Source organism: Filicampus tigris, chromosome 14, assembly GCF_054856515.1.
Source record: "Filicampus tigris isolate MCC_2025a chromosome 14, RoL_Ftig_1.0, whole genome shotgun sequence".
Lineage (NCBI taxonomy): Eukaryota > Metazoa > Chordata > Actinopteri > Syngnathiformes > Syngnathidae > Filicampus > Filicampus tigris.
Genome location: NC_141230.1, coordinates 15,077,624 through 15,105,353, shown reverse-complemented (window position 1 = coordinate 15,105,353; position 27,730 = coordinate 15,077,624). Strand labels below are relative to the sequence as shown.

The following is a 27,730-nucleotide window of genomic DNA, read 5'->3' as shown; positions in this document are numbered from 1 at the left end:
GCACTACAGATGTGCTGCTCTTCCACTGCAACAGCATCAGTAAATGTTTTTAAATGTCAACTTGCATTTTTCATAGGCTAATTTTGTTCTTGTAGTGCAAAGGGAAAATTGATCAAAATGTAGATTAAACATTGGGATGATGGCAAAAAACACTTCATTGTAACCTCCACCCTCCCAAAAAAATCTGTTCCCATATTTTCCTCAACATGAGCTTGTCATTGATTTTTCACTTGATGTTTTGCTTATTAGTAACATGGCAATAGCAACAGTTATCGTAGTGAATGATTAAGAGCACAACAACTTGCACTGCATGCCACTTGCTACTATTCAATTCCTTTTTTAAAGTGCACACATCTCAACAGGACTAAATGACAAGCACACCCGAAATAGAGGGTGAGGTGTTGGTAAACTTGACTGCATAGGAGAATCTTCCCCTCTGGCGCTTTCTAATCATACAGTGGAAAATTTGACAGCTTTTCATTCATTCAGATAAGAAAATAAAGAAGTGGTAGAATCGCACTGTTTCTTAATTCTCGTACCACACTTGGTCAAGCACATTTGAAGTTACATTTTCTCTTTCATTTGACTGTATTAATACTAGGGATGTCATGATTTCCAAATGTCACGGTACGATAATATCACGATATGAACCTCGCGATACAATGATTATCAGGATATTGTGGGGAGGTTGGCGTTATATAACAAGCTCACGATACTGGAGAAAAACTCACGATATTGGAAAAAAAGAGCTCATTCAAAAAAAAAAAAAAACATCACAATATTCTGTTTTTGTACATAATAACAGCATTCACAAAGAAATAGGTTTGGCTAGTCAGGGGCTCCTACTGGCGATTATCGTGGGTCTTAAACATAGGTGGCATCAAATTAAACTGCACTAATAAACTAACCACCAGAGGGTGCCGGAACTGCACAGATGGAAAACAACTTCTGCTTTTAAAAAGATTTGCTGCTATTAGTATTGTGCCATGACGATGCCGATATATTGTGGCGATTTTAATATCGCGATTTTACGATATTGCCAATATTACGGCATCCCTAATTAATACCAATAAGCCAAAACAATGAAAAATATTAGAAAAAAGTTGAAAAAAAATATCTGACTGTATATGCTGAGAAACCTTGGATTATTAATGATGGCAGCACAAAACGTCCCAGGAGTGAACGAGATTGCTGAATTTTGCTGTCTCTGTGTATTTTTTCTGCGGATCAATGACATCTTTGATTGAACTGCAAATTACCACTGATCACCGATTTTGCATAACATTTTGCCAATCTGCCAATCAGATCTAATATGCTGTTGAATGAATGCCCCTCTGGCTGGGACAATCAAAATTAAGAATCATTATCTCTGAAAAGGCAACCTGTTGGGATTCAATATTGTGCAAGTGTACCTAATATAATGGCCAATCAGTGTTCAGAATACAGTAGCTGAATACAATGCCTTCTCTGTATTGAATAATGAAATGAATCAAGAGGGTCAATAAGTGGTGTGTTCTTTTTGTGTGTGTGCCTGTTCTATAATTTGGTGTACTTCTGGTTCAATATGTGGCCCTTTGAATAAAACAGCTGCTTATCAGCGCAACTTGTCCACATCCATCCCCACGGGAGCGGCGCGGGATAGGACCAACAAGGCCTTGAACCACTAGATTAACGAGACGGACAAACAAAAACGTGATTAGAGCGGAGTCGCCACTTTCCAACGCTTTCTGATTTGTGCTTAATCGGCTTAGATGGATTTAGACCGGCAAGTGCACGCCATCACTTCTCTGCGGTAAACTTCAAACCACAGGTAGAGAGAAAAGCCAAATGACCAAATGAAATATTCAACCCTGCACCTTACCTACTGTAGTCACTATAGTGCTGTTATCCAGCCGAATTAAATGGAGGAGGGGACTCTTAGAAGTCGTCAATCCAACAGCCATATTGTGCTGGACCGAGTCCCGTGGAGGACAGCTGCTATATAACAGCAGCTGCTAAAGAGGACTAATTCTCCTGGATGAAATATGTCACAGAGGCCAGCCATTTACAGGACTGATATCAGAGCTATATTTCAAGGCCTGGGAGCAGCCTCTGCCCATTAGAGGGTGTGTGATGTATTTTAGGGCCACTTTACGTGCTGCTAGGTCTCAGAGAGCTACTCTGACATGATAGCTGATAGAAGAAGACTCTTGCCCAGTGTGGCGAGGAGAGAAGCCATATTAAAAAAGATAAACATCTAAAGAGGGAATTTGGCCAAGCGCTGAATATCCAAGCTCAGAAAAATACTCAGATGCCATCGACAGTTTGTCCTCCAAGATAAGTGGAGTCTAGGCGGTTTATGACAAATGTGCAGACGATAATCAAGTGGAATGAAAAAGTTGAGTCTGTTGGTACAAACATTTTAAAACAAAAAAACTTTCAGCATTTCAGCTTATGTGGCCACAAAAATATAAATGCATTAGCATATAGAAAGACAGGGACTCTTTCAGAGAGGTATGTATGTTAATTATGGTGGTTTAAGGTGGACTTTGTGCATGCATCTTTGGCCCCATTATATGCCTCCGTTTAACTTTTTATCATCATTTCTTAACTTATCACAACGTGAATAAAACGAACCAATCAGAGACTAGAGATAGAAGCCATGACCTTGCTTCAAACTTTTGCTCCGCTCACAGAGGCTTATGGGGACACACAGAGGCTCTAGCAAAAAAGATTATTTTGGCTTCTTGGACGGTTATTTAACTCTGGTTAGAAACAAAAGTCAAGGCAAGGCAAGTTTATTTGCATGGCACATTTCATGCACAAGACAATTGAAAGTGCTTCACATAAAACATCAAACGCATTACAGAACGAGGAATAAAACATTGAGAATTACAAAAATCATGTAGAATAATTAGATAAAAATGATTAAAAGCAAGATGAGTAGAAAATAAAAACAAAATGAAAAATATACAAGGTAGATTTCACATTTAGGCGCAATGCAGTTGGAAAGCTTTCTACTTCATGTCAAGGGATTTAATGGTGATGTTTTGAGGCGTTGACAGCCGTAACCACCGGCGCCGATGTCACCGTTCCCCCTTGGGTCATCAGGTAAGTTGATTGCCTCTTGTATGTTTGCCCAAAAATATAACATCAAACCGGTAGCATTTCGTTTTTGGCGGTACTCCATCATCAAGTCATGCTAGCAATGTAGCTGCTTTAGTGTGGCGCCGCAAAGATGTGGGTGTTTCTAATTGTTTGGTCAGAGCTGCGAGTGGGGGAAGGAGGAGAGTAGGGAGGTTACTTTCAAATCTTGCTAGCAGCTTCAAGGCTACTGTACCTGCTCCAGCATTAAATCATTGATAGCATAGCAGAGTGGAATTACTTTCCACTCGCTAATGGTGCGAATGTGAGACTGAATGCTTGTCTGTCTCTCTATATAAGAGCCCCGCGACTGACTGGCGACCAGTCCAGGGTGTAGTCAGCTATTTCGGATAGGCTCCAGCTTCCTGCAACGCGGACACAGGATGTGCATTGCATCCATCATCCTTTCCTACATTTTGGAGACCTATAGAAATGCCTCTCAGACTGTACCAATCAAAACGGAGTCATATTATCTTTGTAGCGGTATTGTTTTAAAAACAACTCCAATAATGAGAAACTACACAAATCCTTTTACCATTTTAGCACTTACTTTGTCCTTATAGCTACACGAGGACATTTCACATGCGGCTCCAAGTATGATTTTACACACATCACCAAAAAGTCACATGAAATACGTAAGCCTCCTCAGATAAAAATAATAATGATGGCATTTGCTCATTAGGCTGAGCCAGAGGCTGAAATACTGAAGGTTCATCTGTGATTGCCGGCCAGATGGAGTGAAGCAGGTTGGCTTATTTTCGGATGAAGAACTTCACCTAAAGGTGTCTCAAAAATCAGCATGTTGGCACGTGAGCAACATCTGACATGCTTGGTGAGGATGGATGGATTTCACACTTCATTATCATAATAGGGACAATTACAACAAAACAGTGCGCATGTATAATATCATAGTTTGAGATGATCTGTGAAAATGTATATATCTTGTCGTGATAAGGCGCCAAGTAGCATAGTTCTTGAAGGGAATTAGCGACAGTGTGTTGAGGTTGATTATCTCAGTGACTAATGCTCTGTCACTTGGTGGTGTGCGAGGGCCCAGTGAGGACCTCCTTTAATGAAGCCTGAACAGGTGCTGAAAGCGCACTGACACCGGCAGGGAATGGAGATGGGGTGTGGGGGGTTGGTGTTGAGAGGAGTGCATGGACAAGAATTTCTGATGAATTTCAATTACTGATCTATTAAAGCTAATGAGGTAAATGAGGAGCCAGAACACATTTACTAGATAGGCTGAGACACGACCTGAGTAGCTTGACATGTGTTGTGTGTGTGTGTGTGTGTGTATATATGCGCTGTCACATAATAACTAAAATGTTAGCATTCAAAGTCAGTGTCAATATTACCATATAAAATTCAGTTTGTTTTTGGTTAACTTTAATGCTCATTAGTGTTTTTGTCTATTAGGTACGTTTGTGGTCTGAATGTTAAGTCATCGTGCCCTCTGTTGGGGAGCTTATGAAGCACATGAATTCAGTTCGCACCATTCTTGCACATGCACTGCCATCTGCTGGCTTTAAGGTGCAACAGTTGCTAAGGTCAAAGGGACTGTTCTTTTACAGCAGCCGGTAAATATACTGTGTAGTCTACTGTATACAGTATACCACAGTTGACAGTTCAGTTTTTTTTTATATAAAATAAATTAGACCAAGCTAAGTCATCTCAAAACCTTTCCCCACCATTAATGTGACCTATTACTTGTACAACTCAATTGCCATGATTCCAATAGGTTATGTTTGGTGCAAACACACTGCAAAAAACCATACTACTAGTGATAGTAACCTTAAAGCGGAAGTCAACCCAAACATTTTTTTCCAGAATATCTTCTGTGCAGGCCCACTAATTGAGACAAGGCATTCTGATTAATATTGCGTTTGTATTAAGCAGCATAACCCACCCGCTTTTAGCCATCTCAGGGGGAGGCCATTTTGTCACTTCTGTCGACTGAAAATGACATCACAGATGCTTAGGGCTCAGATAACGACCAATCGCGGCTCAGCTTCAGAAAACAGGTGAGCCTTGATTAGTCGTTACCTGAGCCCTGAGTAACTGTGAAGTCATTTTCGGTTGACAGAAGTGACAAAATGGCTGCCCCCAGAGATGGCTAAAAATGGGTGGATTAACTCTGGAACTGTTCTTGTTTGTGAAAGACATTTCACCTTCAATTCAAAAGGCTTCTTCAACTCTAAATTTGGGTGTGGAAACTCTCTGAGTACACAGTACTTAGTTATTCTGGACACATTCCCAATTATTAGAGGGTGTGCAGGCATTATTTCAGATGTTTATCTTTACTTCCTGTTGTGTTGAAGGTCTTATCAATGGCAGAATAAGTTTTGAAATGATTTATCTTGGCTTCATTTTTGCTTATAGCAATTACAAAAAACAAAAAAACAAAAAAAAACCCAGACAGTTTAGACTTTTTATAAACCACTGTTTAACTACAAATTACATTTGGTAATGAGTATTTTGAGTCCAGTTACGCTGCAAAAAATAAATTCCCCAATGCCTATGAGTACATAAGCCTCAATTGCCTTTACAATTGAGCAACCTAGTTACACATAGAAATACTACGCTTCTACTAGATCTAAGTAAAATACTGTTTTCTTTAGTGGAGCGCGATATATCAAATTTAACAATTTTTGTGAAAAAAAAAAAAAAAAAAAGGATTCGAGGCACAGGTCAGTTTTCTAATTAATTGAGCTGATTAATGATGCTTATCATTCCAGAGGACAGACTCAAGCATGCACAAATATACAACTCAAACAACCATTAAAATATATCTTGCCCTCTTTTTCTGTGCTACACTTGCTCCTTATAAGGTTCAGTATGTCAGCTCTTATTTGTGGCGTGAACGACTGGGAGAAATCATCAGTGGCGGTCAGGCACTTAAGAATACGCTGTCCAGTCTTGCTGTTTGGATCAAAGCAATCGGTGATGTCAAATGTGATGGGGATGGTATGCTCTTCGTATTTCAGACCCAGAGTCTTCAGGGAGGCCAGGACGTCTTGGGATGAACGATACACCGGGACGGCCTCATTGCACAGCTCCTTTGAGAAAGTCCTCCACAGAGTGTCCCAACCATCAGTGGCTGTATCAACACGTATTTATTTGAATTGAAAATCAAAATTACAATGTAAGAAGAAGCTCATATGACAATGATGACTGCTTTTATTTGTTTAGTTAAAAGTAATGAGGACATTGTTTGTCCAATCTAAAATGAAGCACCCTCACTGGACATTTGATACATATTTTAATTGATCCATTAAGACTCCTATCAAAAATTGCAATATGTCATTGTCATTGAAGTTTGCAGTTTTTAAAACTAAACTGTAGTTTCTAAGTATCCCATTCTTGAACTATTTTTGGGGGATCTGATTAAATTGTGCGGGTGTACAGTACCTCATGTTGTGTCATTGGGTCTTTTGAGACAAATGACCCAGAAATTCTGCCCAGCAACAAGCGGATGTGCGAATCTGAAATATGTTGATCTATGCTGATGCACCTGCTTGTGGGCCAAAATGTTCTCATGTTTTATTATGAACCCCCATGTATTGTTTCGTCTGTGGTGGAGATATTGGAAGGAATGACACTGACAATTAAAATAAAATTGAAAAGCATAAAAGGGGACACTTGACAGTTATTCAAACGGGGCCTGCTTACCTTTTTCTACAATGATCATAAGGCTGCCATTCTTGTTCAGAATGCTGTGATAGAATTTGATGGTTTCTGTGAAGTTGTCAACAAAGTAAATCATCTGTGAAGCAGAGAATTGGAAAGAATGTTCACTTCACAAAACAACAGTTAAAATTGTTATCCTGTTGGCATATGCTATCATCATTTTATTGAAGAATTAATTCAATAGGAAGATTGTTTGAAAAAAAAAAAAAAAAAACTTAGCCAGAAATTGTGGACTGAAGTATTCACAAACTATTAAATTAAGTAAAATATTTCTCTTGAGCTCAATCCCGTGTTTATTTTCCAAAACAATTTAAGAATAAGCTCGAACATCTTCTGCCTCATTGGCCATTTCCTCCTCTTTTAAAACGTTGCATTTGGATGCTTAACTCTCTGAGTGCACGCAACAAACATAAACGAAATGACGTATTGCAAACACATAATAAATGTCAGATTCATTTTTGCCTTTAAAGATAAATATCAAATGTTCATTACAAAAATCAGCAATTGAGTTGATTAAAAAAAAAAAAAGCAAGACAAATTTCCATAGTAAATGCATTGATGATACATAGACAGGCAGACGGAAAGACAGACATAATACCTGAATCATGTGAATGAAGTCATATTTCTTCGTGTCTTTGACTTGCTTTCTGTAATCCGCGCTTAGCATAGCATGCCAAGTGAATGGAATCTTCTGAAGGTTATCAGTCTTTGCTACCAATGCTGAAAATATAATATAGTAAGAATCCAACGGTCAGAAAAATAACTGTTGAACAGGCTATATGAGACAATTTGTGGCAAAGGTAATATGGAGAACCTGTGCAATGTTTTCAGTGTAAACCTTCCCACCAATTCAAAACATACATTGCAACTCCATTTAAATGTTGTGTGGAATCTCATTAACTAAGGTGCAGAAGAAAAATCTACAACATCCATTGAAAACCTCACAGCGTGCTGTCCATACCTTTGAAGTTGGCAACCAATTCAGTGTTTCCATCAACAATGTCAGCAGTGATGGGAAGAGTAGGGAAAGTGGACTGCATCAGAGACAGCATCTGGATGTCCAGCTCGCCTGCACCAAATTAAGAAATAAACTCCTCAATGTGAGATCGCACGTAGCATACTAAAGTAACTGGGGTTACATTTACTGAGCACCTAATCTGATTACGATACTTTGGAAATCCTTGAGATTCTGTTCTTGGAATGTATAAAAAGAAAATAGAGCAACGACACTGAAGTTGTGCTATGTGAAACGGTGTTAAAAATTAAATAAAGTCTATGAGGCCGTGAAGATATCCGAATGTAAAATTGTGATTGCATAACTTGTCCCTATGAGGCTCACTGGTGAAGTTTAGTCGCCTTTGGACGTGAGGCAGACTACACGCTTAAACTGGTCACCAACCAATCGCAGGGTATAATAATAACCATCACATTTGGGGTCAGGCAAAAGTGACTAGCTGCCGCATTTCACTCGTCACATACCTCCACCACTTCCCACACCGAGAACACCCAGCTTGCTCTTATCTGCTGCGATTCTACACAAACACACCAAAAGAAGAAAAAAAAAACACACACACACACACACACACACACACCCACACACACACACACAAGTGACATGGTGAAGTTACATAAAGAAGAACTACACCATTTTCTGACATTGTGCATTTTCTTTTATGAAATCCGAACATCATAACATCGATTTTGTGTACGGTACTCATTTGTTGACACTGAACTAAATTCCTCCAAACCCCAATATCTTAAACATCAATCAATTACTATACTAAGTTTGAACTAGGGTTTCCCCAAACTTGTGGTCAGCTCCAAACCCCAATATCTTAAACATCAATCAATTACTATACTAAGTTTGAACTAGGGTTTCCCCAAACTTGTGGTCAGTTTTGACAATGTCCGGGTTTAAAATTCAGTGAATTATTTTACTGCTCATGCTCGTCATACAGGTGAATTTGGTATAATGGATATTGGATACATTCAGGGTTTCATGTACAATATCTGTTGTATTTATGTGCAATTTAATTCGTTATGTTGGTAAATTTGGGTGCCAGGAAGAAAGCTACTCTTTAATTTGCTTGTTTAAAGCTCTTTAGCCTATATAGTCTACAACAGATCCAAAATTGCTTTGGCTGAATTATTTCAAAGAGTAGATGTGTGTGGTTAATCGATAGTTAGGAGAATGCGTGTTCGACTGGTTCATTTAATCAATTACAAAAGAGGGTTTTAGTACCTTGTGAATTCCCCTGGAAGGTGTTCCTGGAGAAAATGGAGAACAGCTTCGTGCTCGCCCGAATGTTGCAAATAGAACTGAAAACTTTGGGCGACACCGCCGTCATACAAGCTTTGCTGGGTCTCGGCCTCCATAATTCTGAAATGCATGAAAATAACGGCATGGCTAATGGCTATACAACAGCAGTAATGCAAACTCTTACTTCAATGACCACTCGTTTGATCTCTGCAGTGTCGTACACAAGTTCTGTCAGTCGACTCCGGACACCTCTCAATCCTTTCAAAACGTGGATAAACTAAGCATTACGGTAAAGTTCAAATAGCCAATTTCAAAATAAAATCCAACATTCACGTAGTCTCTTTTTCAACATTAAATTAAAGCGGCAATACATGGGTCCGTCATAGTTTCTCTTTCAATTTATAAGCTTGGCACTAAATTTGATAAAAGCGGAACAGTAAAACATTGGTGATACACACACAGGTTTTACCGTAACGTTCAAAGTCAACTCAGCTGTCGCCGCACATTAACATTGAGACCACCTCCCATAAGATAAACTCTTTATACACTTGCCAGGCTTACGTAAAGATAATGGGAACGGTACATTGAATCGTATAGTACCTATCTTAACGTATTTATAACCTATACTTGGACAACATTTTGCTGAAAAGATAAAACATGCCATAGACAGGTTATATAGATCGGTATAGATCTGCACGCAGTCCACTACTATAAGAAAAAAGTACTGTACTTTGTAGACCTTCCTTAAAATGATGTACCAGTACATTTTAAACATTACTGAGGGATTCTCATCATGCTGTTTTTCTATTTATTTATTATTGTCTTCCAAATAAAAAATAATGCAACTAAATACATGAATACAAATACTGTTTAAGAAGTTGAGGCCTGCATCTGGACTGATGACGTAATGGCAGAATTCGGACATTGTGCCATCAAAGCAGATGTAGGTGAAGCATTTTGAGTGTCTTACATTCATTAATACCTCCCAGAACTATTCTTCCTTAAAGGGATCGTTGGGCCGGGATGCCCATGTTTTCACTAACAAGTTCATTTTATATATTTTTTGATCGGGAAAATGAAAATAGTTGTCATTTTCTATTTTATCAATAAATTTGGGAGAAATGAGGAAATACGTGACTCCATGAATAACGCTTCTTGTTGATGAGGAAAATGGCCGCGCCCCCTATCGTTCTATCCTTGTTCGGTCAGTCACTGGAGGAACATTACAAACTCTCCATTGGAAATCATTGTACTTTCATTGCTTATAACGTCCAAAAACGGTGATCAATTGGCACCAAAATGTATGTGGACATCCCTACTAATGCCCACTTCAACATATCAAAAGGATTAACCTCTCTGTGTCTGATTTATATGAGAATAAGGAAATGTGGAAGTGAACAGAGCTATATAGATTTATGCTGGGATGAGCGCACACTGCTTCTTTGCTAAAAAAAACAAAATCAAAACAATAAAAACACTGCTTCTTTGCTGATGCGGTTAGGACGGGCGAGGCATTAAACACCAGTCGGGATATTTACCACGTGCCAGGGTTGCTTCCATCCTCCTCAAAGTTGCTTAGTGTGAGTAAAAACGAAACAGACCACCCCAGGGCATGGCAAAAGTCACATTCAATTACTTGTAAGTATTTGTGAAAACAGTGGAAGATGCCCAAGTGATATTTCACACATAGTCCCACCTACTCATACTGCCCTCAAGATGGCGCCAATAGCTCAAGATAATTCAAATACAGCGCTGTAACACAGTCAGTTCACCCTATGTAATATGTAATGTAGTACAAAGGCACATATAACATCATTGAACTTACATGACAAATGCATACTTTAAAGTGGAGAGCACAAAAATACTATGTTGTGATATCATTTTTGCCTGATAGGAGTTTTGTTGCCAGTCACACAAGGATACCAAATAATCATTCATCAATATCTTTATTTAAATAAACATTTTACAGCAAAGGCTGCCGTTAATACAGTTCAAGCCATTTGGTTTATTTGCCCGGATTAAAATACAATTAGTAAAAATTGGCAAGTTGACAGAATGGATTGTGTTCCACTGTAAATGATATGATCAACAGTTTGGAACTCATTACATTTGCTACATCTTTTGCCCAAAATTATATGCAATTAATATTAAACTTGATGAATAGAAAAGAAACTTTAGTGGATCAGAGCCCAAATCAGCTTGCTTACCTCAAGTTTTAAAGTTATTTTTGCTTGTTTTATACATGTATTGAGTTCCCTTTTAGCATTTATCGGGGTGACTCAACAACGACCACCTCCAGGTTGTTATTGAAGACAACTTTTCCGTCTGCCTCCCGAGAACAAGCCGGGTCTCGCAGTAACTTCATGACATCCGCTTTGAGTTGCGGCGAGGCTGTTTGGCTGAAGTGATCCACCTCGGTGAGGAAATCGAGCAACAGCTCTCCGCTCTCGTCCCCCTCTGTGAAACATTCTGTGATATCCATTTGAGAAGGCAGCACGTAGCTCTTGTATTGCACTCCCCCCGAGTCCAGGAAGCTTTTGACTTCTGCTGTGGTTGCACACTGACTTATTTCGCAGGCACAGATCTGACCCCTGAAGGTCTGCCACAACTTTCCCCAACCACTCTCACCTGAAAATAGACCATAGTCAAGACCAGACAATGTCTTTATCTCTAGTCTCATATTCATCGTTTGATGTCAGACTGAATGTTTTTCAGTCTACAGTAAAAATAAAAGAATTGGCTTGACAAAGACTTTTGGAGGGGAGTGTGAAGATCTCCATGTACTTTGGTAGTTGAATTCATAAACTGAAACTTGATTCAATACAAACAAGCAAGTGACGTTTTGGGGATTTAAAAGTGGAAGCCAACCCAAACAGTTTTTTAAAGAATATGTTCTATGCAAGCCCACTATCTGAAACACAGCACTCAGATTAATATTGTGTTTGTGGAATATGAGTTAAACAACAAAATCCACACGTTTTTACCCATCCCTGGGGGCGGCCATTTTGTCACTTCTGTCGACTGAAAATGACATCACACACCCTCAGGGCTCAGATAACGACCAATCATAGCTCAGCTTCAGAAAACCGGTGAGCCGTGGTTGGTCGTTATTTGAGCCCTGAGGGTCTGTGATGTCATTTTCAGTCGAGAGAAGTGACAAAATGGCCCGCCCCTGAGATAGCTAAAAACGGGTGGATTTTGCTGTTTAACTCATATTTCATATCAATCATATTGTTTCAACTATTGGGCCTGCATAGAACATATTCTTGAAAAAAATATGTTTGGGTTGACTTACACTCTAACAATATAGTGAGAGTGCAAACGATGGACAACAATGAACACTAATGAACTTTTCTACGATATTCTAAACTGAGATGCACCTGTATTGCAAACTACTTTCACCCTTACAGTATTTCAGAACAGACTATAAGTACACAGAGAGAATAGAAGATTCCCTTACCAGACACCAGAATAATGAGAAGCTTCCCATTCTTGTCAAGGAGACTCCGGAAGAACCTTACGGTCGCTTCAACATCCTTGACATAGTAGAGCATCTGTCGATTTCACCACAGATCAATGAGCTTCACATTTGGATTCATGGAATGCCTAATTAAGACACCGCAGCAAACAAACAAGTTTTCGGATGGAACAATAGACACCAAATAACGAACTTCAGATTGTCAGCAGGCACTAACCTGAATCATGTGAATGTAGTCAGCCTTCTTTGTCATCTCCTTCAACTTCCATTGCTCCTCAAACTCGGAGGAAGTCATCTTGTTCCAATTAAATGTGATGTAATCCAAATCGGACTTCTGTGACACCAGCACTGCATCAGTGGATGCAAAATGAAAAGTTAAGAAAACAGTTTTGACTTTGCACTGTTAATAACACTCACAATAAAACTGCAGAGACTGTGTAAAGAGAAGATTATACGCATATCGGGAAGTCACATGATTAAGATATCAGCATTATACATTTGGTTATGTGTTCAATTGAGAAGACAAGTAATACCCAAACAGAGACTGGTTTGGAATCATTCAAAAATTAATTCATTTCCCATCAAAGAACGTCCCATGGAAATTTAAGAAAACTGAATGGAAATTTCAGAAAAAAATGAATTGACATTTACTGGGAATTTCCCACCTCTTTGTAACCCTTGTGATAGACTATCCTGTGCCCCTATTTGCATATAAATTTGCGTTACTCCACCACTGTAGGAACAGAGCTCCATTGTATGCCGAGGACCCTCCATAAAGTCAAATAGCAACACGTGATGAGAGAAAAGCCCAGCTACCTTTGTAGCTATGAAGCTGCTGACTGCTGGGCTCTATCACCTCGTAGTCCACCATCACCCCGGGATGCTTTTGATGGAGCTCGGAGAACATCTCAAGATCAATGCGACCTACAGGCACCGGCACATTTCAATTTCAAACACACATGCGGTGCATATCTGAGGAATTGTGACCTTCTATTTCCTCACAGAAACAAAAACATTGACAATTTCAGAACAAGATGATGTAATACGTAGCAGCGGGGAGACAAATGTAAATATTAAACATGTTCAGTATTTCAAATGGCGTATCCGTACGTATGTGGTGAACGTTGTGTTTTGCTAACCTAGAAACGACGACACTATTTAAAAAATCAGTTAAAAATGTCCAAAATCGGTATGTGTGTATCCCGCTTTAGACTGAAAAATGCTTTGTGGCAGGAAAATCAGTTCATTTACCGGGAAACTTTTACTGTCCATTACAATGTGTAACATCACCGTAGCGGGTCGAGAGTAAATAGGGCAGGTAAATGTAAAAGACTGATTTTGACATCAATACAAAGTAACAGCAGCACTTGAGGATTTGGAAGTTGTGCCCAAAGTGCTGAGCATGGTGTAGTAAAAGAATGACCTGATCCGGTCACATTGTCTGCATCTAACAGAGGTTAAGGATTTATCAGACAACTGAACAGGTAGATACAAACTCTTGGGTGTAATCATTTGTCTTTATTGCTAAGGCAATTAAGGCCACAACAGTGCAGTTACTGATACAAGAACGCGTCCTCACCTTAGGTGACCACTGCAGAAGTTATTCAGTTATATAGTGTCGTTAAATGTGAAGTCGGACCGACTATAATAAAGCTACGCCTCGGATGCGGTCTTCTTACCATCGCCGCTTCCAACTCCAATAACATTCAGATGGCGCTTCCCGTTTCCGATGCTGTGGAGAGAGAAGAAATGAATAAAATGACATTCTCCAACCTGCCAAACATTGGGCACGCTCTTTGACCCTTTTGTATCCCACCAAGCAAATACGATCTTATCATTAGAATGTCATATGGGGGAGATGAATTATTTCTGTCACATAGAATGATTTTCTGTGACATTCATCGTAACATCGAGCACATGGGTTGAAACAATTGTCACCTGTGAAATCAACCTTCCTTCATCCTAAAGGCTACGGCCATGTGGAGCTAATCGGCAAAAATCAGACCATATCCATATCACGACACAAACTCTATGACCATAATCTCATAGAGTACAATTGGTCTTGGTCAAGTGACAGTATTATTATGTAAACAGGTGTGTGAGGTCGTTTACCCAGCCACAATATCCGGCAGGATATTGCGAATAAAGTCCTTCATACACTGATGTTCAGAGGAGCGCTCCAGAAAAAGATGGAAGGCCTTCTGGTACCGATTATCATCGTAAATGAGACTCCTCAGTGGAGATGTCATGACACTGTGTCTGGCAAACAAAAAACACAATCAGAAAGAACTCATCACAATATTATACACACCTGCATAAGGCTCAAGCAACAATTTTGCCATTAGAGTATATTCATACTGTATAGCAATCTACATACATAGGATATAAAATGTCTACACATCGCTGTTTATATGGCAGGTTTTTGCGAAATGCAGCCTGGTTTGGATGTTTTTCTTCCTAAAATAAGGCTTTCACCTTGCCATCCTATGAGTGCCGTCACATTAACTAAACAACCAGGTCTTGCTAAACATTCCTGCAGCCCCTTCAGTTATTTTGCAGACACCCTGACCAGTTTTCCTCTGGTCTTTTCATCCATTTTGAAGGTAAATTAGGTTATTGGTATTCACTGTTGTGCCCTATTTCCTTCACTTGATTATGTTGTTTTTTTTTAATTGTGTTGTACAGGTTACAGGCCACATTAATGCCGTAAAAGGTTTTTAAATGGTTTTAAATGATTTATCATGGTCAAGAGGGGTATTTGGTGAACTCATCATTATTTGATAAATGTACTTTGCTACACTTCTATACGTACATGATGCTATACATACTGTAACTGCACTATATTTTACTCCTATACAGTATAGTATCAAACCCACTGAATTGCCCCCGCAACATGCTGTAAAAGTAGTACCAGTCCCTGAAGATGACAAACTGTAGACGTTGACCTCTCTGACAGAGACAATCTTTAGCTCGGGATTATTGTTTTGTTAAAATATAGTTAGATTTCCTGATTGTGCAATACCTAATTATGTGGCAGTGAGCTGGTTATACAACTGTTTTTTTCCTATGTAAAATTCAGTTGAATTTTCCCTGTAACACAATGTTTAGCATAATTCTTTTTGAATGACACATTACAGTAATGTATTAACTATGAATACAGTACTAGCTGGATTCAAGAGTGAGAAAAATCACGTTTCGTCGAGACGTCACTACTTCCTGATTATGGACGAAGAATATTCGACCTGCGACCGGGTTTGGATTGCTTGATCAATCCGGGCGATTCGTGATGCATTTCCAGTGCGTTGAAGCATTGGTGGGCGAATGTTTGCAATGCACGGAGCGGAAGTAGAACCAGCAGGACGCGGCAAAAGCACAACAAGCAGGGAAGTGTATATGCCGGTGCCATACATACTGAACATACGTAGCACATTTCTGTTTGCTTACACACACCCATCGTGTTCAAACATTACGAAATATTCGTGCACTTACTGTGTGTGCAGCTGTGCGTTGTCCAGGCGGTGAATGTGCACTGACTGCAGCTTGGGGGCGGCAGGGCTGGTGTTGGGGGGTGGACAATCTCCCGCAGTCTTGTCATGCACTGCTTAATTTTCAGCGTTAGGGGGTGCCATAGCTCCCCTCCGAAAAACATCAGCGGACACATTTTCAGAACAAGATTTGCTTGTTTGATCATTTCACATTTGAGAGACACAACTATTTGTTTATAAGCAAAAACATAATTAGCTTGGTTATACAAAGTACTTTAATACTGAAATTGATTTGGTTAATATTTGAATCCTTTTATGACATTCGCAAGCAATCTACATTAATTAACAGCAAAACCAGTCTTATTATGTTGTCAGTAGCGCTGGATACTGTGTTGTTTGAGTCACTGCTTCATTAATGGTTAGTTACTAAAGCAACCCCAATGCTCTTCAGTACAAATGTATTCCTATGACAACATTTAGATACTGCATACAATAATGAAATGTCAATAAGATGATGTATTGAAATATTGGAAGTGCTAGATTACATATGAAGACAAATACGTGTACATTGTTTCACAGTGTAAAGATCAAGACTGTAGAGTAATATTCCACTAAATGTTGTGGTTATTACTACATTGGTGGAGCTTCTTATACTGTCCTGTAATGCCAAATCAGGAATTAGGTCAAAGCACCCCAAAATAGATTGTTAGGCCACACATCCATTTAATTGGATTTGAATTCATGACTTGAATTATGGAAAGTTTTTATTTATTTATTTTTGTCAGATTCACAAAGATTGACCCTATTTGAGTTTGAAGACTGCAGCAACTATGGGAGTTCTTTTCAAGCCAGCCTCTGTATTTTTTTTTTTTTTAATGACCATGCCCAACAGCATCAGAAAGCTCCTTTTCAACCTCTTTCGTCTAGTCTGTTGCTCAACATTTTTTAACACACTTTTCCCTCCTTCTCTTTATGAAAGTTTTTCCATCGTCAGCAACTAGACCCTTAACTATGACACAAAAGCATGACCGTGTTACATCACTTTGTCCTTCTTTTATTTGTTAAGTCCAGCCTGAATTTCAAAATCTTTTTATTAATTACGAGGGCTTGCGCCATTTTATCTGTCAACCCTCATTATTGGACAAAAGTATACAAACATTTGCTGCTTAGCAATACAAAGCAATAAAACTTCATTGTTGCCAATAATGAGGTGGTTAGGAATCTGGACTAAAAAAAAAAACACTTTTTGACCCCGAACAGCCCATGATTTATTGATCCCATTACAATACAAAAGTTCCAGACTCGGACAACACCAACATTTAATCCCCATGTTTAACATAATGTATATTCAGTATTCTTAATTTAGCTCTAATTTGTAAATTGGGTCACTTGTATCGATCGCAAGGCACCATCTTCACCATGTGGCAATACATAGTTTCTTGTTTGAGCAGTATGGCGACAACATGCAAAATCAATCTTCACAATCATTGTCTTCCTAGCAAGTGGGTTAGTGGTAAATGCCAATTAGTGTAAAAGGATTTCTAATGTTGTGGTCTTGAGATAATAGGGCGTATTGACATCTCCAATTACCACATTTTATGTAAATCCATAGAGGAGTTGTCGAGGAAAATAGGGTCACGTCTTACTGATGTTTTACACATTACTGAATAAAAAAAATAAATAATAGTAAACGAATGAATTCTAAATTGGTATTCTGTGTAACTATCAGTGTACTCAATAAAAACAACCACTTCTTTGGACTGGCTCCAGACAAATCTCTCTACATCCAATCATAATGTAATGTAATGTTCACATATCAACACTGTGCCATTGTCAAATTGTTCACGTATCGTCATGGAGACTGGCAAATATGCCCGTGGAGCCTCTAAAATGAAATTAATTTAACTTGACAAGATTAACCCACAGCTTTGCCTCGTATCAGATGGCAGTGACACAAGCATTTGGATTAAACCTTCGCTTAAGCAAAAGTGACAGTCTTAAATGACTTAATTAGATATGACCAAAGATTTCAACACATTTCCCCTTACATCCGTCACAACACTGCGGGAATAATCAGTATTCATCATTCATCTCTGCCGTGAGAGTCACGAATCCGATTAAGATCACAGGTGTTGCCCTAAAAAAAAAAAAAAAAAAAAAAAAAAGTGAAAAGACGTCATTCCTTTGTTTCACAGGGTTCCACGATTTATTTGCATCAGTGTTCAGATCTCCAATTACACACAATAGTAACACAAATAACATGGTATTTGAAAACAATAAGGGGATACTAGTTTATATTGGGGGGGTGGGGGGTCGTCACAAGCCAATCTACAGTCATCTTTTGAAAGGAGAGAAATCCCTAAATGAAATGTCAGCAAACCCGATATGTTCATGGACTTTAGAAATGATCCTTAGTTCTCAGTTTGATCAAACTTAGGACTGCATCTTTTCAACTTGTTCCACAACTATTAAAACAGATCTTTTTTTTTTTTTTCAAGGCCACTTCGAACATTTCTGTTTCAGAATAGATCAAGCTTACCTGCACACAATCAGCTGCTGAAATACAATTGCTACAACGAGTAACAACCACAGGTGATGGTTACTGGTAATACATTCAGAAGGAGGTCAAATGACACCAGAGCAAATATTCAGATTGTGGAGGCAGGGGAAAAAGATAGCGTACACTGTTGTCAGCTGCCTACGATTACTGAATACTTCACTCCGTCGTATGAATAATGCACTAAGGGTTGCGTGTGGAAATGTAGGAGTTAACCTTGATTACAGGATCCATCAGGATGATGGTCTGGTGTTCTTTTTTTTTTTTTTGCATACACAAATGGTGGATATAAGAATAAAATGAGATATCGAGAAAATAAATCACTTAATTTGTGCTTTCAAATATTTGGTTTTTATCGTCGTTCATGTCACCCGGCAGAGAAAACAGTCAATTACATGAACTGTTTCTCTCCTTGATGTGGCCGCCGCGAAGTGTTTGCTTGTGAGTGCGTGCCTGTGTGCGATGCAGAATAAGATACCTTGTTCTGATAAAAGAAATCATTTGCGTTTGATAAAAGGTGAATGCACAATTGTGTTTAAGCAATGGCAGAGGAGTAATGATTTTGCCTTTACACTCTAAGTCAATGAGTTTGCAAAAAAACAATGACGATATGACAAGTTTGAACAAGGATTCATTTAAAAATAAAAAATCATTGTTTACCATTTAATAACTTTTTATTAAATTTTATTAAATTTAATAAATTTAATAACGCAATTTTATTTTATCGAGTGGCTGCAAAAAATAAAGTTATCTGGTTCCAGATATTTTTTTTAAGTACATATATAGTCTACTTAAAAAATGTATCTGGATCCAAATGATTTTATTTCGTGCAACCACTTGACGAATTAAATTTGAGTAAATTTTACAAAAAACTTTTTCAGTGTAGGGATGATAGCTTGACAGATCATGATACTAATGTACTACTGTCAGATCATATTGACAGACAGTTTTAACTAAATTGACAAAAGCAATTTGTTTTGGGGAAAATTGCAGTCCCCCTTTAAAAGTTCGGGTGGTTTTATGTAGATAGCTTCACAGGCTCAAAAGTATTCGATGGCTCCCAAGGGGTGTTCAGAAAGCCGATACAAATCTGGAGTTGGCATCAGTGTTGAATCAGCATTTCACAGTCTTTTTTCTTTTCACTGGAAGTACAATCAATTATTTAAATAATGACAAAAAGAATCCTTAACGTGGAATCGCATTCTTCAGCTTCTCAGTGCAGCTGAACAATGACCCTTAACAAACAGTAAAGAAAAAGACTTTTTGGAAGGTTGAGATATTGGTAAATCTTCATATTTTTGGAAACTCACAAAATATAGCTGAAAGACTTCTCTTCACACACAACTTGATTGCTCTATTTCATATCCATTGTGGGAGTGTATAAAGGCAAAATCATCATGTCATTGCCCATATAACGCCAGACCTAATTTCCTGACGTTCTTGTCTTTTGTGTGTTGTGTGTCATACATACATACATGAACTTATATCATATAATGTATGATATAAATTCATGTGTCATTCAGCAGCGTTGTCTCACTGAAATGTTCAAAATGTTCACATTTATTGGCTTCTAAGTGTCTAATGGCATTTGGGACGGAGAAATGACTGCACCATGTTGTTAAACTCAAGGCAAGCCTGCTTTTGGTTTCCACATCTACACAACATATGGCATTGTCAACAAAGTACAATCCAACAGCAACGACTTGCATAAACATTTCAAACACTATAAAAGTCATTTCAAAGGAAAAGGAATAGTGAATCAGCACTAATATAGTGCATAAAGCATTGTTTTTTTTTTTTTTGTTGATTCTCAGAAAAAAAGGCTGTTTACACAAAAAAGTTGTGACGTTTCTTTTACAAATTTCCAACGAGAATGAGAAAAGTGTTCCATGTTCAGCCTCTGCATGTCATGAATTTCGTACATGTCCAGAAAGAGACAACCACAGCTCCATTTGGTCCATTTTGGTTTTTAACACAAAACATACACGATTTAAAAAAAAAAAAAAAAAAAAAAAAAAAGCTTCCGCTTTTGCAAGCTCTGATGATTTCAGGTTTGCAAGCCAGCCTGCATTGATGCGTCCATGTTGCAAGTTGCAAGTTTGGCTTCTTGGCTCTTCTTTCGAGGAGCAATTTAGCATGGGAAAGTGTGTCGTTCAACAGCAAATGCTTTTGTGCGGCTCTACCAGAATACCTTGGTCCGTTCATACCGCATGTAGCGTCTGAATGCGTCGAGAGTCCGGCCGAGAGGCAGAGGACGGCATCAGTGTGAAGAATACCGATGTGGTTACATATCTATGTCTCCATCGTAGGCCAGGGTCAAAGGCTTCTGTGGCGGAGGTGACGTCTTTGTGATTTTGGCTGGTTTACTGGAAAAATAAACAAATAGGTAAAAAAGAACAAACAAGACAAGCTGACAGCGCATCTGATTTGTCGCCTCAAGGCAGCTCGACATGATATCAGTCTTTACGTAGAGTTCCATTATGTGATAGCAGCGACACTCTAGTGGCGAAATGTTGTGAGGTGTATAAGTCATCTTTGACAGCATGGAGAACAGATGGTTGGGAATTTTTGTGGCTTCGCAGCACTTTGCTTGTTTGCATCTACGGTGTGTATAAGGCCCCATATGCAACTAGAGGTTTTGTGAAGAAATTGTGCGTCGTGATGAAACTCTTGAGCAAATAATACGGTACATACCAGACCAGGAAGGAGAATGCAATAATGAAGAGTATTAAGATGAATCCCACGGCTGTCACGGCATAAACCCACAGCTTTACTCTTCCATCTGTGCAATGAAAGTCAACTTTTAGATATATACATATATTCATGCTTTATGGGAAAACATTCAAACATTATACTCATAATTTAGAATAAAGAATTAAGTTCCTCCATTAACATATCCTTCTGCAGAATGCTTCAGCTATTTTTACAGCACATAATGATGAGCCCGGTGGAAAGCCTGCACTACAATGAATTCCACCCCTGGCTTAGCGATTCAAGCTCTATAAAGCCACTAGTCAAAAGTAACGATCTTGGGCATAAGGGTCAAAGCAGTACATATCATTTCCATTTCAGTACCTGGGCCAACGGGTCGTAAGGTCCACTCTGTGTGACGGTCTCGGGCCTGAGATGGTTTTAATCTTCCCGAGTTGGTTTTCACGTCAGCTTTTTTATTGGCGTCGACGCCAGGGGTTCGAGTACAGTAGTCCAAGAAGCCGTGTGTGGTCATCACTTCAGTGTAACCCTTCTCACACCCACACACACCACTCTACATGGAAAGGGCAGACATTGTACAGGGCCACTATTTAGCAAGCGCCAGGCGACATCGTGTTTTTTATTCCTTGCAGCAGTCTTTCCCAACCTACAGTGAGCCAAAGCGCATATGCATTTTACAGTCGAAAAGTCACATGGCACAAAAACAAAAAATGTCACAAAAAAAGGCCCATGCATATTTGTGGTTCTGCATTTGTGAATTTGCTTAGTCGCTAATTTTTTCTGAACCTGTCCGCTCTTATTTGAGTAAAACATCGCCTTTATGGCAAAAAAAATCAGACAAAAAAAAATTGGGCAAAATACTGTTTACAGTATGTTTAATAATTATTGTAGTCTAACATTTCAGATGATAAGACCTCTTAAATTGGTACATTATTTATTATTAATAGCAAGTGTAGTAATCCTTAATAATAATTTACATTAAACAATGTACATTAAAGTGGCAGTCAACCCCCAAATGTTCTTGCCAATAATATGTTCTAAGCAGCTCCACTAATCTAAACAGCATTCTGCTTAATATTGCGTTTGTGGAATATGAGTTAAGCAGTAAAATCCATCCATTTTGTACATCTCAGGGTCGGCCATTTTGCCACTTGCTTTCGACTGAAAATGACATCACAGTTGCTCAGGGCTCAGGTAACAACCAATCATGGCTCAGCTTCAGAAAACAGTTGAGCCGTATTGGTCAAATCTAAAACTAAAACTAATAAAAATGGAACACATTTTCGGAAAAACAAAACAAAAGACAAACTAACAAGCCTGTTCTAAAAAAACAAATTAACACTAAGTGAATTTCAATAAAAACCAACTGTGATGAAAAATTGGTGTATATACTGTACATGTCCTGTACATTATGCTTAGCTGTAAGTCATTAACTGGACTGTATTTGTAAGAACAGCAGTGTTTGCAGTCGTGTATTTATTCAGATTTACCCTTTACTAACTGCTATTTAAATGTTTTGGTACCATAATTTGTGGTATATGGTTCAAACTATATTTAGGGGTGATGTGCAATGATCCGCATTCACAAAAGCGAGATATGGCACACTGTGAAAGAATATCCGTTTTAAAGTCTATTATGTGAAGTAGGGCTCTGCATTGGTGCTTTTCAGTGTTTGATAATGTCTTGTAGTTGCACAAAGGCTACTGCGAGGGGCAGTAAAACTTCAAACTTTCCTCACGTCTCCTTGATTGCTTTTTTGATTTGTATGCAGATCCCCCACCTTCTCTAGGTGTCTCCTGGCATCCAGCCCGCATTTATCGGCATTAATATAATTATACTTTATGGCCTGTTGTTAAAAATCCAAGATGTCGTCATTCAAAGTCCATTTGAAACGACCACGATGGGAAGAAAGTGGCAAGACTACGCAAGGATTGATCCCGGTCGTGCGATGACAGCATTGTGTGATCTTACCGAAGTGCAGTGTGAGAAGGGCTTCGAGCACGGTGGATGACAGTGCCGAATCATGCTAGGCCTTTTCTGCGGGAAACACCCCCCTGAAGGTGAAACAAAAAAAAAAAAAAAGGGTTTCACTTCAATGCCTGGACTCATCGATCACTAAATTAATGTAGTGTCACCACTGATTAATGGGCTTAGTTGCCTATCAGGGTCCATGATCAATCTGTGAACATTTTAATTCCAACATGGAAAATTACATGTCAAAATATCAAAGAGTGTTGGGCTTTTTCTCCAGAGGGAGGTTATTCCTCCTGGGCTCATATTTGCCAGAAACATTTCCTTTAAAGTGATAAGATCACATTCAGCGTCTATTTACAGCACACGGAGCTCACCCTAAGCCTCCATTCCCACAGCACTGCTACCTTTGTTCCGTTTCTCTCCTCCTGCTTTTCTTCCCACACATACAAATGCATGATTATATTTATATGGATTGAAAGTCTCCCAGCTCAGCCTCTGGCTTATTGATTACTTATGCTAAGAGTGAGAGGAGAAATCAATGAAGGCCGCACTGAGAATAGGCACATCAGATAAGGTGGTAAATTCAACTAGAGCACTATACTAAAATTTGTCTTCTCATGTGAGACGTGTTGGCACCGCGGGACATTATTTGCTACTATCAGATAGTATTTTTGAATTAATGTGTTGAATTTTGCTGGAGAGGATTAAATTATGCCTTTTGCTGAATTTCCCACATAGATTATTTTAGTTTTGTGAGTAAACAGGTTAATCTGATGTTTTTGTTAGACATTTTATTTTTCTCGGGACAATTGTAAAGAAGTTACACATTGTGGTCACCGTGCTGTAATTCACTTTCAAGGTGTTGGCAATGTTTTTTATAACCTAGGCCTGTGTTCCTTGCATTTACGAATTCATCAGTCCCACTACTGGCGGTATGCGGGCTCCCTCTAGTGGTATGCAAGAGAATCACTGTCCAAATACGAATCAGTTGCATTTAAGATTTAAGTTAAAACGTTTGCATTTACTTATAAAGTCATTCACTGCCAGACATTTTATCTGAACAAATTTGAAAAAAATATAAATAAATTCCTGAGATTGAATGGCTGGACTGTGAAAAGACAAATAAATACGTCAATGGCAGTGAATGAGTGATACAATCACATCATTATTTACTTATTATTATTTATTATTGTTACATTTAACTCATAGTTGTCACTCTGTTTTAATGGTGTGTTGTTTTACTTGTCTCATTTGTATGTTTTTATTTATGCAACTGTTTTTTTTATATTAAAATTATTTTTTAATTGTATTGTATTTTTACTCATTTTTTGTTGATCTGTAGAGAACTTTGAAAGTGGTCTATAAATAAATCTGTCTCATTTTTGATAAACACTTTGGCCTACTATGCTACTGTATTTTAATGTTGGTCATTAGGGTGGTATGGGCAGAGCTAAGTATTTTTTTTTTCAAATAGTATTTGGTGTAAATAGATTGAAAACCACTGGCCTCTTTTTTTTACGTACTCAGAGAGCTCTTTAGGTGGCATATTGAACTTCCCACAACCAGAATGAGGTCGTGTAAGAGAAATAGTCGAAATTACAGTTTATGCTCCTTGTTCACACCTTATATCTTGTAAGACTAACGAGTCACATGACACCTCGGAGGGAAAATTGCTTATGAGGCCCAATTTGGACATTTTCACTTCGGGGCATCGTCACCTTTACTGCCATCGATTTAGACATTAATGGCTGCGTGTTGAGTTATTTTACGGGGACAGTGAATTTACATTACAACAACAACAAAAAAAAACTACAATTTGTCATATACTGTTAGCTGTACACTGACTACATTGCAGTAAAGTGTCATTTCTTCAGTGTTTTCCCATGAAAATATGTGATAAATTATTTACAAAAATGTGAGGTTATACTGACTTTTGTGAGATACTGTACATTGTAAAAGATGTCACATCCTTTCCAGTTGTCCCCTGGAAAACATTCTAGCATAAAACCCTGATCATGCATATTGATGCGCTTGTGACTCACACCGGTTCAAACCAGCGTGAGGTGCATAAAAACAGAACTGGGACACTTAAGTGTCTGCTGCATCAATGCAGACATAATGCCAAGATATTCACATTTACGTAGAGCTCTGCATATTTGTATGCCAACGCTGCTTCAAGACCCATCTTGGGTGGTAAGCTGCCAGTGTTCACCTGTGACAACGACACCATCCGAGCGCTGACACCACACTGCTCTCTCATTATTACTCCATCCTCCTGTCCTCCACTGGTAACTGTAGCACTGGCCTCCTGTAGCAGAAGCGGAGAGGCAGATGATGCTCATTAGCAGCTCGTATCGACCATCCAGAGCGGTTGTTAGGCTACAATGGACATTTTACCAGACAGGGTAAGACATAATGTGGATGGAGGAAAAAGGGGTACCATTTACCACTCCGTGAGGATTACGGGAAATGGGATGGCTGGAATTGGTTGGAACTGAATTAGAGACAGCCTTTTTTTTTTCTTTCTAAGTACATTTTTTGCTGGAGGGAAAGTCTGGCGAACAAAACTTGGAAACATTCAAGTCACATTCAATTCAGACTTTTTCCATCAATAAAAAAAAACAGGATTAAAGATCAGACTATTTAGATAAGACAAATTTGGCAGCACAAGAGTGTGGCATTAAATAAAATGCCAAGTACTTCGACAAATGGTTTTAAAAGTGGCTAATTAATGAGGGGAAGAGAAGCCTGTGGTTCATTCTGAATATCAAGGTATACAGTGGGGGAAAGGGCAAGCCTATTTCATGAAACACAAAAACAAACTCATCGAAAATACACGGGCATGCAGTACACTGTATCTGTAATGTCTACTGGGCCAGGCAGTAACCTGATGCGTCATCCTCAATATTTCATTAAAATTGGATACGTGGTGGAGTAGTTATGACCTTTCGACACTTAGAATGCTGACCTTTTAATAATAGCCTGTAACACTCTTTCAATTTGACATTAATATGGCAAAACCATCATTAATTTCATGACTGCACACCTAGATATGCTATATCGGTGTTTAACCTTTTTGTCTTAGCTTAGTGAAACCCCTAAACAATAACTACATGAAATTGAACTGCGGGGTGATGAGAAACTCTACAAAGTGATGGCCAATTGCCGTACATGTTAATGTCTTTATTAGTTGTCGCGTAGAGTGAAACCCAGAAATCAAGAATCAGCCAGTGGTGTAGTGTGGATGTGTAAGACACGGCTCCTTGCCCTGGATTTGGTGGTTGCAAAATAATAACAAACACAATATTAGACAGAACCGTTATTGAACAAATGTTGAACAAAATGGTGGTTGTTAACTTTGAAGCAACAATTCCTTCATTAATGGAATTCGGTCTTTTTGGATAGGAAAATCTCGACTCTTTCCTAAACGCACTTCAAACCTTGTAAGATTGTGAGGGCATCTCTTGTGCAACCCCCCCCCCAAAAAAAAAACAACAAAAGAAAACATAACTTTAGTTTCATACTGGTATGGCCATTCTTTTATTGGCTGCATCGATGCTTTGATTGTTTTCTTGCTGCTGGTACAATAAAATTCCTCCTCTTGTTTCTAGCAGATATCAAAATGTTTTTGGGCCAATTTCACTGGTATTTGGAACTGTTCTCTCCACATTCCATGTTGAAGAAAAAGCATTATGCTGCCACCGCTCTGTAATCTGTGCAGCTTGATGCAAAACAGTGGGCAGTCATATATATTGACTACCCTCGTAGCTAAGTCAATGCTCTGTGATTCAAGCATTGGCCCATTACATTTTCTTGTCAAAGAAAGTCTTTTTTCTTATTCTACTGCTTCTTTTAACAGTGTGCTGCAGCTTTGTGCTCACTCAGTGGAATGAAAAATGTTCAATTTCTCTGCATTCATATCAAAAGAGAGATCATGGCACAGCAGTCGCTGGCGCTGTTGTCGTTCATTTGCCCGACTTGTGTGCGGGCAGTGTGGGTTTAGTTCCCACTCAGTGCAGTATGAATGGATTTCTGTCTCCATATGTGCCCTATGTGATTGACTGGCAACCAGTCCAAAGTCCTCGCCTTTTCGCCGGAGCCATCTGGGATCGGATCCAGCTCATTGCAATCCTGAACAGAATAAATGGTCGGAGATAATGGATGGTTGGATGGAGAGCATGACCGTCGTCCAATCGGAATGCGCTGACATCATCAAGTGCCCCAAATGAGGAGTCTTGATACATTTTTTGCTTTGTGCCGCAAGCCAAAATTTGAGTTGCGAGCATGACTGAGTCAAGACAAAAGTTGTAGTGAAGCACACAAATACAAAATGAAAGCACTTGTAAAGATCATGGAGCAGACGCTAGCATTGAATTAACCGCTTGGTAAACGGCCAATCTAAATGACAGCATCTCCTGTCACCACAGTCAATAGGCCACACCCCTTAAAAC

The 27,730-nt window shown here is 38.8% G+C and overlaps 3 protein-coding genes across 6 annotated transcripts in view; all 3 read right to left on the bottom strand.

Annotated features, from left to right (window-relative positions):
- Window positions 1-5,540: 5,540 nt before the first annotated feature.
- Window positions 5,541-9,745, bottom strand: LOC147136499 (histamine N-methyltransferase-like). Of its 3 annotated transcripts, none has more exons than XM_086051764.1 (7): window positions 9,295-9,745; window positions 9,056-9,193; window positions 8,293-8,345; window positions 7,775-7,882; window positions 7,412-7,533; window positions 6,796-6,889; window positions 5,541-6,223 (listed from the first exon to the last, which is right to left on the bottom strand). In XM_086051764.1, exons 2-7 carry the CDS (start codon window positions 9,187-9,189, stop codon window positions 5,871-5,873), a joined length of 864 nt encoding a protein of 287 aa, XP_085907890.1. In that variant the 5' UTR covers window positions 9,190-9,193; window positions 9,295-9,745; the 3' UTR covers window positions 5,541-5,870. The 3 variants fall into 3 exon arrangements, with proteins under 3 accessions (XP_085907890.1, XP_085907889.1, XP_085907887.1); XM_086051763.1 differs by having other exon boundaries at window positions 9,258-9,719; XM_086051761.1 differs by having other exon boundaries at window positions 9,056-9,744.
- A 1,255-nt stretch (window positions 9,746-11,000) lies between these two features.
- Window positions 11,001-16,138, bottom strand: LOC147136498 (histamine N-methyltransferase-like). 2 transcript variants are annotated; one of them, XM_086051734.1, is made up of 7 exons: window positions 16,041-16,138; window positions 14,664-14,810; window positions 14,231-14,283; window positions 13,368-13,475; window positions 12,769-12,899; window positions 12,534-12,627; window positions 11,001-11,701 (listed from the first exon to the last, which is right to left on the bottom strand). In XM_086051734.1, exons 2-7 carry the CDS (start codon window positions 14,798-14,800, stop codon window positions 11,340-11,342), a joined length of 885 nt encoding a protein of 294 aa, XP_085907860.1. In that variant the 5' UTR covers window positions 14,801-14,810; window positions 16,041-16,138; the 3' UTR covers window positions 11,001-11,339. The 2 variants fall into 2 exon arrangements, with proteins under 2 accessions (XP_085907860.1, XP_085907859.1); XM_086051733.1 differs by lacking the exon at window positions 16,041-16,138 and adding an exon at window positions 15,794-15,914.
- Window positions 16,139-18,225: 2,087 nt separating this feature from the next.
- thsd7ba (thrombospondin, type I, domain containing 7Ba) overlaps window positions 18,226-27,730 on the bottom strand; it is a 153,869-nt gene continuing 144,364 nt past the window's right edge. Inside the window, exons 28-32 of the mRNA XM_086052299.1 lie at window positions 25,492-25,587; window positions 23,277-23,359; window positions 21,669-21,858; window positions 21,288-21,375; window positions 18,226-20,959 (exon numbers count right to left, since the gene is read on the bottom strand). Of these exons, the coding sequence (XP_085908425.1) occupies window positions 20,878-20,959; window positions 21,288-21,375; window positions 21,669-21,858; window positions 23,277-23,359; window positions 25,492-25,587 (539 nt within the window). The 3' untranslated portion in view covers window positions 18,226-20,877. The remainder of the gene's footprint in view (window positions 20,960-21,287; window positions 21,376-21,668; window positions 21,859-23,276; window positions 23,360-25,491; window positions 25,588-27,730) is intronic.